Source organism: Haemorhous mexicanus, chromosome 12 (assembly GCF_027477595.1).
Source record: "Haemorhous mexicanus isolate bHaeMex1 chromosome 12, bHaeMex1.pri, whole genome shotgun sequence".
In the NCBI taxonomy this organism is placed as follows: Eukaryota; Metazoa; Chordata; class Aves; order Passeriformes; family Fringillidae; genus Haemorhous; species Haemorhous mexicanus.
Window position 1 is genome coordinate 20691323 of NC_082352.1, and position 17976 is coordinate 20709298.

The window sequence follows — 17976 nt, forward strand, 5'->3', positions numbered from 1 at the left end:
TGCCAGGCCCTCCCCACCCTCAGAGCCAAGAATTCCTCCCTAATATCCATCCCAAACCAACTCTCCTCAGTCTGAAGCCATTCCCCTTGTCCTGTCACTCCAGTTCCTGAGGAAGAGTCCTTCCCCAGCTTCAAGGCAGGCTGAACAGCCCCAGTTTCATTTATTTCCAATTCCCAACATCACCCATTTCTCCAGTCCGACAGTATTTGGTATCTTTTCCCTGCTGCAGTCTGATTCTTTCCAAAATCACAGCCTCCCATGTCTGCAGAGAAAAGCCCCCAGTGAGAATTCTAATGCTGACATCAAAGACAAGCAAGAAACCTCAGATTTATTTTAAATACCCAGAAATTTGCAGGTCTGGACCCAAAACTATGTGAGAGATGACACCATTTTTAACTTGTATATTCAGATACCTCTAAAAACTCCAGCTACCTATTGAGAAAATTATTGTACTTTAAGCCTATTACCCTCAGATATGGAGGCAAGAATTCATCTAAATAGAAAGGTAGATGGAAATGAAAAATGTGCTTGGGAAAATGGGGGGATTTAGGAATAAACTGTTAAGGGAAGGAACATTTACCAGCTAACAACTAACCAGCTGTAAAAGCTTCCTGAGCATGACATGCAGCAGAAAATTGCCATTTAGTCATTAGTACAGTGGTGACAGTATGTAAAATGGGCAGGGATGTGCTGGATTTCTAGGAATACATGTGAATCACTCCTGGTTTCTTCTCTGAAGTGCCAATTTTTATCCAATTTTGTTTAAGGGCTATGTGGGCCTAGATAGGATAAGCAAGCCATTTATTTTAAATTCTTTCTTAAATTCTTGCATGGTCCTGCTTAAGATGGCAGCAAAATGGGCTATTTCAGAAATGCCCAGATGTTCCAGGGTGCTGCATTCTGAAGGCACAAGGAACAGCTGAGCATTTCTGAGCATTTCTGAGCATTTCTCACATCCCTCTCTCCATCTGCAGGCAGCAGACACAGCAATGTCCAGCCCCACTGAGCCACTTCCCTTCAGGTTGCAGCAGCAATTTGCCAGGAGGCAAAAAGCAGCAGTTAAAATGTACCTTCTTGGGGTTTTTTTGCTTTTTTTTCCTCAGTCTTGAATTACATATTTGTTATCCCTCAGTAATTTCTTAGATTTTAAATTCCATCTCCTGCTTTTAATTAAGGATTTTCAGTAATAATGCATGTTTAAGCATTAGTTCCACCACAGGAAAAGCTCTCCCAACACCTTTTTGCTGCCTCAGAAGATGGGCTGTATGAAGCCATTACCATTAAGATCTGAGAAAAACTGGTTTTCACCATTTAATGTGACTTTAATTAAAAGCTGAAGTTGCTTTGTTGCTTCCATTATGGGAAGAAGGTCATGCTGCTGCTTCCAGAGCTGTTGAGGTAATGACCAATAATTTCACCTTCATTAACAACTCCTGGGCCACTGAAGGCACCTCTAGGACTCCAAAGACATGGAAATGGGAGAATCCTTCTAGGAATGCACATGCTGTGTGTGGCCTCCTGAGAGAGCCATGGAAAAAGGCAAGTATTTGCCTTCAATATTAAATATGAGTTTATAATCTCAGAGTAGATACTGGTAACTACACTGTCCTTACCCAACATCAGGAATGTGCCTGAGGATTGCATTACAGAGAGGTAAAATCCTTGGCACAGCTGGATTTACCAGCATCCTATTCTTAGAATTTAATTTTTTCCAAGTAGCTTGACTAAACTAATTATAAACAAAAGTATCATCCAGCTCCCACTGAAGCCAAACTGAATGGACTCCTCCAAATTAAGTGTTCTTTGTCAAATCCTATTGTAGCAGAAAACTGCTCATTTCCTACTGTTTAATAAGGAAATTATATTGCCCAGCACACAAATCTTTCTTTTTAACACAAGGATAAATAAAAGCAAGATGAATGATGGGGCTCTGAGTGACCTGGGCTAGTGGAAGGTAGCAGGGGTAGAATGAGATGAGCTTTAAGTTCTCCTCCAACACAAATTCTGGGAGTTTATGGATTATCAAGGAGCAAAACAAAGTCTTATTTCCCACAGATCCAGGCTGTACCTCAGCTGTTCTCACTTCTCCTGGAGGAAGCATGAATGAGTCTCTTCTATGCAGACACCACTGTAAATAAAATCTCTAAATACCTTTGTCAAATTTGAATGAATTTAATCAACAGGCTCAGCAGTTAATTAGGCAGGGACCAAGCAGAGCAATTCCACCTCCTCAGTGAGGAAAAACAGGCAGGAAGTCCAAACAAGACCAAAGTTAGAGAATCACTCAGCAGCTTCAGGATAAGGCCCTCAGGTTAAATGCTTGATATCCATTATTTAGGGGAATATGGGATCAAGGCAGATGGTGTAGACACAACTAAAACTGCTCAGAGGAAATCAAAGAATGCTGTGTGAGATGAACTCCAGAAGAGGCACAGGAAAACCCACAGTGCATCCTTCACTGCAGCTCTTGGTGTGCTGGGAGTGCTCCCTGTGGAGCACAAGGGGAAGGAATGGGGGCCATGGATCCCAAACCCAGCCAGGAGCAGTTTCAGGGGTGCAGAAGGCTGTGACAGACCAGGAGCCACCTTCCCATCCAGCCAGAGCAGTGTCTGTGCTGCCTCCTCTCCCCTCCCATCCTATCACAGCAATCCCAGATCTCTCCTGACAAGGCTCGTTACAGGCAAAGGGAGGCAATGAGGGTGACAAAGAAATACTGATTCCAACCTCGAGAGAAGATAAAAGTTAACTTATTAACAGCTGATAACATCAATTTGCCAGAGTCCAAGTGCAGCCCCAGCATGAGGAGCTCCACTCCCAGCTCTACAACAACCACTCAGCCTGGCTCTGGGGACATAAAATGGCCTTCTGTAAGCAGAGGACAAGTGAACTATCAATAAAAACATGAGGTGAAATGCAAAGTTTCTGATGGTTTTTTGAACCCTAAACTTGAGTATTGTCTTTATTGCAAAATCAAACCTCCAACCTGAACTGAACTCTCAACTCCACACTGAGCAACGTGATTTATGCATCACCAAAAAATTCCTTACCATACAATAATCCTGTAGCACAGGGGAAAATATGCAACACCAAAGATGTTTTTATGGAGCACACTAATCCTTGGGTTTGACTTCTAGAATTCACTCTAAATACTTGATATTCCTCAAACAACTCATGTGGCAGAGACAGAAGGTCAGGAATGCACTGCCTGGTGTGTGATCTCAACCTACATTGCTCAAGTTTAGAAGCAGAGCTCTCCCTTCAGAGGGAAAATGAACAAGGACATACACAAACAGCTGAAAAATTATATACAGTTGGGAGAGGGAGATTTTTCCTGAAGGATTATCATAGCCTAAATATTTCTTTAAGCCCTACCCTACCAGTAGTTGACCCAATATTGTTGGAGATGATGCAGTTACTTAAAAATAGAATAATCCAGCTCCACAACCGATGCAGAACAAGGCAGCCTAAAGTCTGGACCTGAACAAAATAGATTTCAGAGCTTTTTTCCCCCCCTCCTCCTGTATTTTCTGCCTGCCTTCAGCAGGCTGGTGTCAAACATTTCAAGAGGAAAAGGCTGTTGGTCACCATTAAACTGGGAGAGCTCCTGCAGCCTGGTTTCTTATGGAAAAAGAATGAGTCAAGGAAGTGGGAGAGAAAAAAAAGGTGCAAGACCGTACAAACACATTTTGCCAAGGAAAACAGAGCAGCAAAAATAGTGGTGAGAAGTTCTGGGAGGCTGACATCACCCATTGCTGCTGCCTATTGTCATGAAGTAATTCAGATACCAGCCCAGGCTGCATGTGACAGCCACCACAGGCCACCTCCAAGTGATCCCACCTGGGCTCAACTGGATTCTGCAAGCAGGGACAGATGTACATCCCAACATTGATTGAAAACTCACTCAATATATCCCTGAGATGCATTTAGAGCTCGTTTTCCTTCATGCCCACAGACTTTTATCCAGTCAGCCATGTGCTTGCTGCTGTTCCATGTCCAAGCCTGGGACACATTGAGGCTTTCAGGACCTTGAGTGAGGACCCAGAGCATCCCTTCAATTAAGCAATTGGTTTTCCTGTGCTCAGCAGAGCTAAATGGAGAAGAGATTGTAGAATAAAGGCTCCTGCCCCCATTTTCCATCTCAAAGCTTTACTCCTCACTCTGCAGAAGCAGTTTGTGCCTATCCTTAGATCCTGTGTTGCAAGAATTATGATTCAGCTTCACTCTAGAAGGATCAGATTTCAACAGTTGCCTCATTTGAAATCAGGCTGGCGTGGAGACAATTTGGAGGGTTTTGTGTGGCAACACAGGAAAGGCAAGATAAATATACAGGAAACACAAGAATAGGAGAGTTCCTGTCACTTTGCAGAAAATGAGACTTGTTCACTTGAGGAAATCACTGTCCAGGCTGCTCTGGGGAGGGACATGGCAAGGGCCACCTGCAAAATGAACAGGGATGAGCAACTGCTACACCTCCAGTGCAGGAAACTTCACCCAGAGGCTGTGACAAATCAGGATTTGATTGATTTACTGAGATTTTTACTGATTTTACTGAGAGCACAGGCAGCATGAAGCCCGCACAGTCTCTGTCCTGGGATGTTTCTAACTTATGCTGTCTTTATAATAAAGCTGCTTTTGTTCTGCACTTCAACATCTTGTCTAATGCATTTAATTCCTCTGTGCTTTTGGAAAATATGTTGTGGTCACTGAGCATGTTTAATACATTGCTAAAATATGTCACATGCAGAGAGCAGGACTTGCCTCTGCTGCTCTCCACCTAACGGCCAAATCCTTGGAACCTGACAGCAAAAGAGTAATTAACAACATCTCTGGAGCATGGAAAATTCCTGCTGCTTTTTTGAACAAATAAAAATAAGCTGATTTTTTCAGTCAGCTGTGATAACCAATAACTGCTCTCTTTTGGGAATTACCCCAACTCTACATCCACAGGCTTGTTAAAAATTAGCTCTGTGCACGGGGCTTCCCATGGGTCACACAGCTCCTCCTGAACTTTGGAATAAAAATGGAATTTCTTGAATTTCCCTTTGCTACCAGCAGAGGATTGCTTGCAAAACAAAACAGTGAAATGCAATTTTAACTCTTGGCTTTTTTTAACCACTTTCTACAGGGAAAGGCTGGAGGACAAAAAATGCCCAACCTTTATTTTAACTTATTTTGTTTAAATGGTGTTAAAACCATTATTAAAACCTGACTGCATTCTAGGAGCAGTGGGAAGAGGGACAGAAAGCAACAGATCTCTCTTGGAATTTTAATTGTATGTAACCCAAGAATGTGTGTTTATCTCTGCCCTGCTTGACCAGTGAGATCTGTCAGTGCCTCAATACCTGTGAACAAGCCTGACTGCAGCTTCCAGCACAACTGCAGATCCTGAGAACAGGGAAAGCCTCCACCTCCCAAAGTTACCTCCAGCTAAAACAATTCCCCATCTGTGGAAACAGCTTTGAACAGCCCTAAATCACTGGTCAAAACAGGAATAAAAAGCACAACTCACAGAGCACGTTACAGTTGCTGGATTTCACAAGAGCTCCACATCCTTCTGTCAGAACCCATCTGTATTTTTTTCTTGACTTGCATAAAGGCAAATTTTTCAACTTTATTTTATAAAAGAAAAGCCCAGATAGAGCACAGATCCCCAAAACATTTATGTCAGCAAGCACAGAACTTTCTAATGCCAAAACTACCCCTTGGAAGCAATGTCCTCCTGGTTTATCCCATTTTACCACAGATATGTACACAGGGACAAAGGGGTTCAGCCTGGAGAAACAGCAGGAAAAAACTGAGGAATTTTAATAAAAACCCAAGAGTTTGCTGCTCACCACTCTCAACAACTTGAGTATTGCAGCACAGATCCAGCACCTGGGCTAGTGGAAGGTGTCCCTGCCCATGGAATTAGACAATCTTTAAGGGCCTCTCCAATCCAAATCATTCCACAATTTATGATTTAATGCCTGACAGTGCTCACACAGTGAGCTGGGCCTCTGAGGTAAAAGCAAAGGTTGGTGCACTTCTCAGGCTGACACTCCTGTTATAAATGCATTTCCTGAGGCAGCACAATTCTGGTGAAATTACACCCAGGTATCTGACAAGTCTCTGCATGAAGCTGTACAAACACTCCAGGTCCCACTTCCAAGAGCACACACACTGCCACTGAGAGATCCAGCAGAACGCTCCTCTCTCTCTTCCTGCCTCCCTCCCATGTGGGAACTCCAACATCTGATGCCAGAAGTGGTGGATTAAGGAAAACACAGTCACTGAGAGCTTTCAGGTCCAAGCTACTACAACCCTACAAGCCCAGTCTCTGTTCAGCTGTGGAGAGTAAATTAAATTACTGACAGGTCTCCAAATCAGGATTAAAACATTCCCTGGGTTAATACAAGCTGTCTCTAATCCGGCTAAGCACAACAAATACTGCACCTTTCTCATTTTTCTTTTCTTTCTCATGTTTCAGCTCCAGCCTTTTTAACTGAGGCACTTCCAGCTCCAGGGCTTTGCCAGGAGAGGAATGATGACCTTGGGCAGCTCATTACTTCTGGGGAGAAATCCTGTCCTGTCAAGCTGCCTGAAACCAGGCTCACTAAAAAATAACAACATGAAAATCAAGCATCCCGTGCTTTCATGACAATTTTATGTGCTCCAGGTTAAGAAGTTGGTGGGTCCTGCCAAATTAAGAGCTGTGTGTGCTATGAAAATGAGGAATGTAAGTCAGGAACAGTGGGCTCAGGTGGCAGATAATCCTAAATTGCACTCCAAGCTGAAGAAACAGAACCCCAAGACCTCAAGGAGAATTCAACACCGCTGGTGAAGCAGAAAGCAGAGTATCAGTATTTGTTCCACACCTCCTTTTCCCAACCATCACTGAGGCAGTCTGTAAATTAAACTGAACACGAGGCAGGTATTCTATAAGAGAAAAACAGATCAGAGCAAAACCTAATTAATTTTCACAGCGTACCATGACTAATCTTAGCATATATGGTACTGGAATAGCAATCAGTGAGTACAAATGAAAACAGTGTTGAACCCTGTCCTATTTTTAATCAGATGAAAGCCACAAACCCAGCCATGCTTCTGCTTAGTGCTGCGTTTTCTTCTACCCTGATGGTTTTTACAGCTGGAGAAATGGCTACTTCCAGCATTACTGGGCTGTAAAAAATGACTGCTCCTTCTACTTCTGGGATTACAGTGGAGTGTGTCACTGAAGAGGAGGGCTGGTGGAGGCAAGTCAACATTTCCTGGGACATTTAACCCTTTCTGAGCTGAATCAGAGCCTCTGAGTGAAGATGTGCTTTGAAATTCTTGAATTCCTGTGGTATCAAACTGTATTTGCAAAGTTCTGTAGGAAGCCAGTGGAAGAAAAGAGGACAAATTCCAAATTAAAAAATTTAGACGGTGCCTGACAATATTTTTGATGATATTTGAAGGCAATATGTGAGGGCAGATATTTCCCCTGATTAATTCTGCCCTACAGGGCTCCCAAAAGCTGTTCTGCACAAAGAGCAGCTCCCAGTTCAAAGACTTTCCTCATTACCAGTGATTTTTAAAAATTAAATAAAAATACTGGCAGTATTTTTATTTAATGCCATTATTTTTATTTAAAAATTAAATAAAAATAATGGCATTAAATAAAAATACTGCTAGTCACATTTTAGCCTGGACATTTTCATATTTGCAAAGAGAGCCTGGAGTGTGGAAATGGAATAATTGACCCTGATTTGCTAAGGCCAGTTTTTAGCCAGGTCAGCATCCAATATAGCATTAGAAAAACCAGATTTATTTTGTAACAGAGAAAGGTGCAAGATCTCTCTCCTCTCCTCCACTTCTCTTCACTCAGTTTCCCACTTGGGAAAGCAAGAGAAAGGTGGAAGTGGCAGTCAAACTGTTTAAATGCCTTTTCCCTTTGAGAAACACCCAACACCACAAGACAATCTGCTAAGAGGTGGAATGTCCAAGAGACCCACTCTTGGAGAATGTTTCTTGAAAGCAAAGCTGGTATTTCAAAAGAAGGTATCTCAAAACACCTTCTTATTTCCTAATGGAAAAATCAGGATACTCCTCTCTCGCTGGCCATTTCTCCCTGACACTCACACTTCCCACAAACTCCTGGGTCACTTGGCCCAAGTCAGAAGTAAAGCAGAAAATTCCAGTCTCCAACCCAAATGAAAATAAAGCTGAGCACCACCAAGGATCTGAGGCAGCAGCACAAGGAGAAGGACACACCTTTGGAGTGTTTCCCCGAAGGCCTCTTGGGTAGTGACTCCTCCATGGAATGTGTGGATGTGTGGAGCACATTTTCCAAACTGTTACTGACACTGTTGATGGGGGTCTCCGACCTTGGAGTGACCTGGAAGGAAAAGAACAAAAATCCATTAAAATAAACGGAGGGAACACAAACATCACACCTTCTCTGGAGTGAGGGATCCCCTGGGAAGGCACTCGGGAGAAGCTGGCTTCTCTCAGAACTGAGGGTGTTACTCCTGATATTCCCCAAGTAACAGTTCAGGGAAGTGCTTTCAGTCAGCAGCTATTCACAAACTGAGATTATCTTGGCTAATCTAAAAAGCTACTTACAGCATAATTCTTTTTTAAACAATAGTCACCCAGCAGTCAACTGGAGAGAGACTGCAAGACCTTTAACCTCTGCACACCACAGATTTTAACTTTTCCACAAGAAAACTAGGGAAAAGGGCTCTTGGAAAATGTCACTTTTATGTTGTGACACTGAGCAGGTTTTGGGTGGGGTAGTGTTAATTTTCTTCACAGTAGCTGGTGTGAGGCTGGTTTGAATTTGTGCTGGAAGCTGTGGATAACTCAGGGATGTTTTGGTCACTGCTGAGCAGGGCTGACACAGCCGAGGCCTTTTTGGGTCCTTATCCCACCCCACCAGCACAGAGGCTGGGGGGACACAAGGGGGGGCTTGGGACGGGGACACAAGGGGGGGGCTTGGGACGGGGACACAAGGGGGGGGGCTTGGGATGGGGACACAAGGGGGGGGGGGTTGGGACGGGGACACAAGGGGGGGGGGTGGGACGGGGACACAAGGGGGGGGCTTGGGATGGGGACACAAGGGGGGGGCTTGGGACGGGGACACAAGGGGGGGGGTTGGGACGGGGACACAAGGGGGGGGGCTTGGGACGGGGACACAAGGGGGGGGGCTTGGGATGGGGACACAAGGGGGGGGGGTTGGGACGGGGACACAAGGGGGGGGGTTGGGACGGGGACACAAGGGGGGGGCTTGGGATGGGGACACAAGGGGGGGGCTTGGGACGGGGACACAAGGGGGGGGGTTGGGACGGGGACACAAGGGGGGGGGGTTGGGACGGGGACACAAGGGGGGGGGCTTGGGACGGGGACACAAGGGGGGGGGTTGGGACGGGGACACAAGGGGGGGGGTTGGGACGGGGACACAAGGGGGGGGGTTGGGACGGGGACACAAGGGGGGGGGGGTTGGGACGGGGACACAAGGGGGGGGGCTTGGGACGGGGACACAAGGGGGGGGGTTGGGACGGGGACACAAGGGGGGGCCCTTGGGACGGGGACACAAGGGGGGGGGTTGGGACGGGGACACAAGGGGGGGGGGGTTGGGACGGGGACACAAGGGGGGGGGCTTGGGACGGGGACACAAGGGGGGGGGGGCTTGGGACGGGGACACAAGGGGGGGGGTTGGGACGGGGACACAAGGGGGGGGGGGCTTGGGATGGGGACACTGGCACAGCTGCTCCAAGGGATATTCCAGGCCTGTGGCATCATGCTCAGCATGGAAAGCTGGGGGAAGAAGGAAGCAGGGGATGTTCAGTGACCCCAATACTCTTCCCCAGTCACTGTGACCCATGAGATTCCCTGGTATGGCCAAACCCTGCCCATCCATGGGGAATTGATTCCTTTGCTTGGCTTGCATGTGTGGCTTCTGTTTTCCCTATTAAATTGTCTTTATCCTAAGCCAGGACTTCCTCTGTTTCCCTCTTCCCACTCTCTCCCCATCAGGAGCCAGGGGAGTAAAGTGGCTCCATGGGGCTCCATTACCTCTCCAGGGAGGAGACTCAAGGCAAATTGCAACGAAAAATTCTTAGCAAGCCCCTGATTTTCTTGTCTTTGCCATTTAATAACCTGCCATGATCATATTTCAATGGAAACTTCTACACTAACAATGTCCAAGCAGAAGGTTGAAGCATCAAAACAAAAAAGGGTTTAAGAAACTTGAAGAGGAAAAGATGCTTTAAAGAGGGAGCTGAGACCAACAAAAACACTCCCAGTAACTACTCAGAGGAACTGTGTGACTTGAAATTCAATTGTTACATCTGGAATCAACCTGAGCTGCTGCTAGGGAGAGCTGTAATTAGAATTCCACATGGATTTTTAGCCTGGCACAAATCACAGGAGAAAATGTGCATCTTGCCATAACAAAATGAGTTCTCCTTCACTCAGGGTAACTCAAAACCAGCAGGTCCAGGTCCCTGTAAGGGAAAAGGCTCCCTCAGACCCTGCTACCTTGACACAGTGCCCTGAACTGGGACAATTTTGCAGAACACAACACTTTGCACACCCTCCCGTTCCACGCTGCCGTCAGTCAGCACACACAATGCAAGTCAGAAATAGCACAGCCCCACTCCATACAATTACCTATTGTAAGCTCCATTTTAAGACTGACATTTATAGATTTATACACACTTTAAGGCAGTAGAACAAGTGAAAGGCTCTGTGTACTTGACATCCATAAAAAAGCTTCTATGTATAAAGAAATCAATCCAGGATGGCAGATGAGTGTCAGGAAAAAAGAGGGTTACAGGGAGCTGCTTTCCTTTTCAGCACTACTTCTTGACAAAAAAATAAAGTTTATTTTCTATATATAAATGCAAAAGTGTTATATTTATCTAATTATACACTATTTCTTCAGCACAGCTTCCCACCAATAACAAAACTTAACACCAAGCTTTCCCTTGGACCAACCATTAAACTCCCTGCTTGGCAGGAGGGTGGGGAAGAGTTTAAATTTCCTTTGCCAAAGTCAGTCTTTAGCTGAGCTTATCTCACACAGCCTCTCTCCTGGAGCTCATTAAACTCTCCCTCCAGCCCAGGGCTGCTGGGAGGAAGTTCCAGAGGGCTGAGCACCATCCTCCTGGCAAAGGGACAGCCCAGAGGAGCAGGCTGGGAAAGGAGCTCCGGCAGGGCTGCGTTATCCTGGACAACCAGGTTCCAAATATTCGGAATAATCAGAAATATAAACACTCAGAATGATTGAAGCTGGGTAAGAGCAGCCACACAGCTCCAGAAAACCTCTGAACAAGCAGTTTGTTACAATTTATTGCCTCTTATCTTGTATTCCCTCCTCTCCACTCTCCTTACAACAAGCATCGCGTGCAGCTTATAATTTGCATTTTGTTTATACATAACCTCCATTTTTTTTCCATAAAGATTTAATTTTCCTAGACTTGCTAAGGATTAATTTAGCCCATATGTCTTGTCTGCCTGAGCTCATACTATCTGATCCCGTCGCACATCAAAGCGGTTCCAAATTGGCCTAGAAAAATCACAAAGCTCTGATTAGTTCCAAATGGAGCACTTTGTTAGGGAGCTGAATGGTGTTAGAACCACTGAATCCCACTGCTTAAAGCTTCCATTCCAAATTTTGAAATCATTTTTTCCACTGACTTAAACATCACGATACTGACACGGTTTGGATTTGTTTAGGGAAAGTGAAATAATGAAAAGTGGTTTGCAAATCAAAGTTCCAAAATAGTAACAGCATTTTTTTTCTCCTTCTTTCTTTTTTTTTTTTCTTTCCAACTTGAGGCCAAGCCAAACAGAGGAACAATAACCCATCAGCTCAGAGCTGCAGGAGATACTGTCCTGGGTTAGGAGAAACACTGGGAAAAGCTTTACAGGAAGAACCTGTCCAAATTCAGCTGCAGAAATTGAACATCAAGTAAATTCAGGAAGGAGAGTTCTCCATATCTGAACACTCCTGAAATCCCTGGTTTAGGCTCAGCACAAACAGCTACTCAGGAGAAACTGGATTTGGAATAAAGAATGAGGCATTCCAGGGAGATAAGGGTTTGGAGAAGCAGGGAGCAAATTGCTTTGGACCTTTTAGGAGCTGTAACACCTCTGAGAAAGCCAAGATGCCATTCAGGAATAAACATCTGCAGCTCCAGAACTGTTCAAGGCTTGTTTTCTGAGGCACTAACAGGCCACAGTGAAGATGGATAAGTTGGCATCACAGGAACCAGGAATGTTCAGGCCATACATCATAACAAACCACAGGAGTGACAGTTTATAAATGCAGGAAAAAAAACCCCATGAATCACTCAAGGTCTAAGAAAAAACAGCATTAGACCCTTGAATAAAAGACTGGATTTTTTTACAGAAATTACTTGAGAACATCAGCAGAAACAGCCCATAAAGAGCAATCCAAACCAGCAGCAAGCCCAGAGTTAAATATTCTGCCTGATTTTACCCCAGCACAGCATTTCCAGGGAGAAGGAAAACCCTCTGATGCACCTCTCCATAGCTTCACTGCATTGCTCAGGAATTCCTTCCACACCACAGTGGCCTGAAGGCTCCTTCAATGCCTCTAAAAGCTGAAAGTGGGTGCAGAAAAGATCCTTACAACTATTTTTACTCCACTCTAATGTTGCATCTTTGACTGGAGCTGGTCTAGAGGAAGGTGCTCCTGCCCAGGGCTGGAATGAGATGAGCTTTAAGGTCTCTGCTAACCCTGATGATCCTGGGACCCTTTGATCTGCTCCCTCCACAGCAAAGCATCTGGCTCACAGATGGACTTCTGATTTTCCAGATGCAAACCCTGCTGTCTCCTGCATTTCAAGTTAAAGGCAGAATTGAAAATAACAAAGAAAATTGATCACTGCTTAGTGACTGAGGCTCAGAGGGAAGAATTCTCTACCTCACTCTCCATTGCAATGATGACAGGATCAAAACTGGTATCAGCTACTGAAAAGTGGATCCTTCCCAACACAGATTATTCACAAGGATCACTAAATGCTGCCCTGGAGTCATTCACCCCCAGGACTTACCAGGAAGAGAAACAATTGCTTTGACCCAGGGGTTGATGACAAATGTCCCAAGGGAACAGAATTCCTTGCTAGAATTTTGCCATTATCACATTTTTCCCATTTTCACCTGCCATCATCCAAACCAACCTTTCTTCCCCCCAGAGTGCAGTGAGAGGTTGGCCTTGAAGATCTCCAAGGTCTTTTCCAGCCTACTTAATTCTGTGATTTCCTTCCCAGCACCAGAGAGGTCCCAACAGGTTCAGATCTTCTTGGGACAGCACAAGCAGCTCTAGAAGCTCTCCTAAGCTCTCAATCCATTAAAAAGCACACAGGAAGACAAACCCAGGTGCTTCCCAAGGTGGTGCTGCTCTTTCAGGCACTGCTGCCTGAAGTGGCTCTGTCCCAGGCAGTGGGAGTCACTATGGAAAATGGGAAATCTGGGAAGCTGGGTAACTGTTAGCTCTGCTAACACTGAGCACAGCAAAGTCTTTCATAAGAATAACAAGACTGATAGGAGTCAAACTTCATGTGGTCAGAGTTTTACCAAAACAGCAATTATCTGTTCCTTTGAAAAATAAACAGAGCACAGAAAATACATGGTTTAATAGCAAAGTATTTGCTGACTTAGTTTGAAGTGGAGCCAAAAATACTAAAAAAAAAAAAATAAAAATTCAACAGAGCCACTACCCAAAGCACCATGGACACATGGAACAATGACACAGGATCTGAGGGAACAAAATATGGATTTCTACACCTGGTTAGGTAAGAGATTTAGGTCATGTATTACACAGGAAAAGCAAACAATATATAAGAGTAATGAGGTGAGGTCCTGGAGCTCCAAACCACACAAACACATTCTCCCACTGATCACACAGGAAAACTTTCCCATGTTCTCGACAATGGGCAATGATAAACTGAGAGTCCCACAGAGAAATGCTTCTGTCCATGCTGGCTTTTGAATTCTCCTTTAAAAAGGGGGTTTTTAGCTATAAACTGCCCTCCAGGAGAAGGTAACATGTATGAGTGAGTCCAGGAATTGGAACAGTGACTCCAGGGGGTAAAAACCACTCAACTCCTGTCCTGCCAGGTTCATATTACTGAGTATTAACAGCAGCTTATTTGAGGTTAACACCAAGGTCTTTAACATGGTGCAATCCTGTTGGCAGCAATGCTCCAGGAGAAATTTGATGGCAAGGACACAGCCCCTGCAAGCTCAGGCTGATTCCCACCAAAGGGACAAACTCAGGGTTTTAAGTAATCTGAATAAAAATGCAGTGCTGACACTCAGCTGTCAGGCTGACACCACGTGATTGTTCATCAGGCTAAATCCAAGTGGGAGATGAGGGCAACTAATGCAGGGATGTGGAATTCCAAATGCACTGAGACAAGCCCAGGAGGGGTAGGACGGAGCCAACACCTTCCTTTTGGTAGTAACAAGGCAGTCTTGTGAAACCACTGCCTCAGGCAGCAGTCCTGCATTTACTCACGTATCCAAACTCCTGACTGCTCTCCCATCAGAAGAAGAAAATTCCAACCATCTCCTTTGGAAGATTCAGGCTCTTCCATGAGGATGTTTAAGAAGTGCTCACAAACACCCCCCACTCTCCACATACCCAGTAAAGTGCTCAGCACTTGAATTTGCACATATTTAGTTGCTTTGTTGGACTGGGACGTGGATGCAGCTGGAAGTGTTTGGTTTGTGTTAAAATTCAAGTGGTTCCAAGAGTCCAAATAAGCTGAAAGAGCCAGGTGCCTCCATGTTTCAGCAGCTACAAAAGCCACCTTTTCTCCTAGAGGAGGAACACAAAGGGTGAAGAGGCAATTCCCAGGGAAATGGGATAATGGGTAATTGATCAGATGGTTTTGTCCTGGGAGACTCTCTGGAATGAAATGAGGCATGTGGTACTCAAACACCACAGGACAATCACACACCTGCTCCAAGGCTCCTCATGAATTCAGGAGAACAGATGGACCAAAATAAGTCTGGGCTGGATTTTATAGACTAATTTCCACTAAATGCCCTTTGCTTAAAGAATGGTGAACACTGTTAATAATAGGAACATAAATCTACCATGGAGGTACTGGACTCATCAAATCTGAATTTTACAAACCAATCATTCAAACCACCTCAAAATCAAAACAAATCCCTGCTTCTCAGCAGACCTTGGAAGAGACACTGCTGCTCTACACCCCAGCACTGCTGAAGAAACTTGATCCTGCTTCTTCACCTGATGCCACCAAAAGCCAACCACCCCTGTCTCTCCTGCAACAACTCACAAAGAAATCATCTGACAGGTCACAAATCCACTGAATCCCAGTTCTCCCTCCTTCCCCTCCTCAATATTCACTTAAGTAATGGCTTGAGTGTAATAGAACTCCACAGAATCATGGAAGCAGAGTCATTAAGGTTGGAAAGGACCTCTGAGACACCGAGTCCAGCCATGATCACCACCAAACCATATCCCCCAGAGCCACATTCATACGTTTTTTGAGCACTTCCTCAGATGGTGATTCCACCACTTCCCTGGGCAGCCCATTCCAATGCCTGAACACCTTTTCAATGAAGCATTTTTTCCTAATATCCAGCCTAAACCTCCCCAAGAGCAGCTTGAGGCTGTTCCCTCTCCTCCTGTCCCTGTTCCCTGGGAGCAGAGCCTGTCCCCTTCTGTCAGGGAGTTGTGCAGAGCCACAAGGGCCCCCCCTGAGCCTCCTCTTCTCCAGGCTGAGCCCCATTCCCAGCTCCCTCAGCCTCTTCTGGGGCTCCAGCCCCTTCCTACCTCCATTCCCTTCCCTGGACACCTTCCAGCCTCTCAATCTCCTTCTTTCTTCCACTCATGGTGATAAAAGAAGGCAGCAGTGGAGAAGAATTCATAATACACATGAAAAGTGCTCACTTTCACTATTTACCATCAAGACTTGGCAGGTCTGTAATTAAAATTAAGACCTTGCTCTTAAGTAACTGATCTGATTATTTCTGGATCACTTCAGCTATTCACAAAACCCCTGAAACTCTTTACAGCCTGAACACCTGTTAAAAGGTTTATCCCTCCCAATGCTGGTTATTGGATAATTATCCCCATGGAATCAATGGAAAAATTCTGCTTCAGCATGAGGCAAGAGCACGGAATTTAGAAGTTTGTTCATTACAAACCCCATGCAAGGCAACACAGATCTGACCCATATCAACATCCTTTTGCTTGAGTTAATACCCATTTCAAACCTCAGGAAGAAACAGCTTCAATTCAACTGGCTCCAAGACTGAAGTCAGATTCGAGTGGAAGTATGACAATGGTTCTTGTTTCCACAGACAAATTAGATCCAGCATTTCTATAATAAAATTCTGTGGGCTCTGAGAAATCTTATCTATGTTCTTGGGACTATATTTGCTTTTCTTAGGGATAAAAGGCACTCCAGAGCAAGTAAATGGAGAGTGGAGTATTTAAATATGAAAGCTGACAGAAGAAGCTGAGCTCTGCCCTGCCAGGAAGGGGCAGGGCTGTACCCACTGTCACTGAAGGTGACAGGATCTCTGTTCCAGCAGCTCAAACATTTACAAACCCACTGAACCAAATGGTTAAACACTTCCAAACAAGGCTGCTGTTCAGGACCTTTGAAGTCAGCCCCTGGAATGCCTGTGAGGTGTGGTTAACTTCTGCTGGCTCTGCTTCTCCACTCGGGATCTGCTGCAGGATCTCCTCCAGCTCATGCACTGATTCCAGACTGATCCACAGTCTGGATCTGGTACAGTCCAAAACATCCAACACCTTCCAACAGGAACCTTTACCCCACAAGAGCGAGGCTCACTTCAGTGTTTCTTCACTGACAACTAACAGTTCTGAGGTAATTAGTAGAAAAAAAGAGTAAATTTTAAAAGTGAAGTGGAATGCACTCTTTAAACAAAAACTTCATTCAGCCTGTGCAAAAATAAATGGGAAAACAGTTCATGGAAAAAACATCATCATTATTAGCTCAACACAGATTTTTTTGGCTGCTCTGTTCCTGATGTTTGGGTGCACAGTGCATCTCCCAAGCAAACTCCTTTAGGTTCCTAAACTCAAATTCATCATGTATCATACGATTAGGCAAAGTGAATTTGGTGCTAATTAATATTGTTACTGCCCAAGACCATTGGTGTCCAAGGATTCCTTCATATGTAAAGCTCATTTCTGAAAATATTGCAGGTTTGAGACTGAACCATTTTATCACATTCCAAATGAAACCATGAGTAAGAAAAGAGCCAGAAGGGGAAGCCTCACACTTCTAAAGTGGAATATCTAGAGGTGTGTGCAATCCATGCTGCCTGGAGTACCCAAAAACTCTCAAAGGATATGCAAAAGACACGCAGGGCTTGGCAATGTCACCAGCTGGAAGCTACAAGACCTGTCCCTACAGCTCCTGAGGTTGGATTCATGTGGTTTGGAAAGTGAGATCATTCTGAGATAGCAACTCCTGATACCAGTGAGTAAACACCCCTAATCCCAGCCAGCAACTGCTCTCAACATGGTCATTTGTTGAATCCATGAAACACCCTCAAAGAGGCTAAAAATTAAGTTTGTCATTATTTATTCTATCCCTACAAAGGTCAAAAAAAAGCCATAAAGGCAGCTGACATAGATCATTTAATAGCTGCACTGCTGTCTCTGTGAGGGCTTGACAACTCAGTTTCAACCCAGCAAGTGATGGTTTTTTATAACTCATCACTCCATTGGTGAAATAAAAATATCAGAATATTTCTCAATGGAGTTATGTCCATTCATGCTCCTGAGGCAAACAGTGCAGACAGGTGAAAGTGTTTGAAATGGAACCCTCAGAGCAACTCCATAGCTCCCAGTACACAGCCTTGAGTTCTTTGGAAGTTTTAGAGGAGCCTATGGAATTAGCATGAGTGAAAAATAGTCCCTTATGCTATAAACTTGAAATAGCCATTGGTGCAGTATTTGGAAGCTGACTGGGC

At 44.8% G+C, this 17976-nt stretch overlaps 1 protein-coding gene across 1 annotated transcript in view; it reads right to left on the reverse strand.

Moving 5' to 3' along the window:
- The window catches only part of ZCCHC14 (zinc finger CCHC-type containing 14), a 49615-nt gene that overhangs the window by 27192 nt on the left and 4447 nt on the right, over window positions 1–17976 (reverse strand). The window contains exon 2 of the mRNA XM_059857489.1: window positions 8233–8356. Within this exon, the coding sequence (XP_059713472.1) occupies window positions 8233–8356 (124 nt within the window). The remainder of the gene's footprint in view (window positions 1–8232; window positions 8357–17976) is intronic.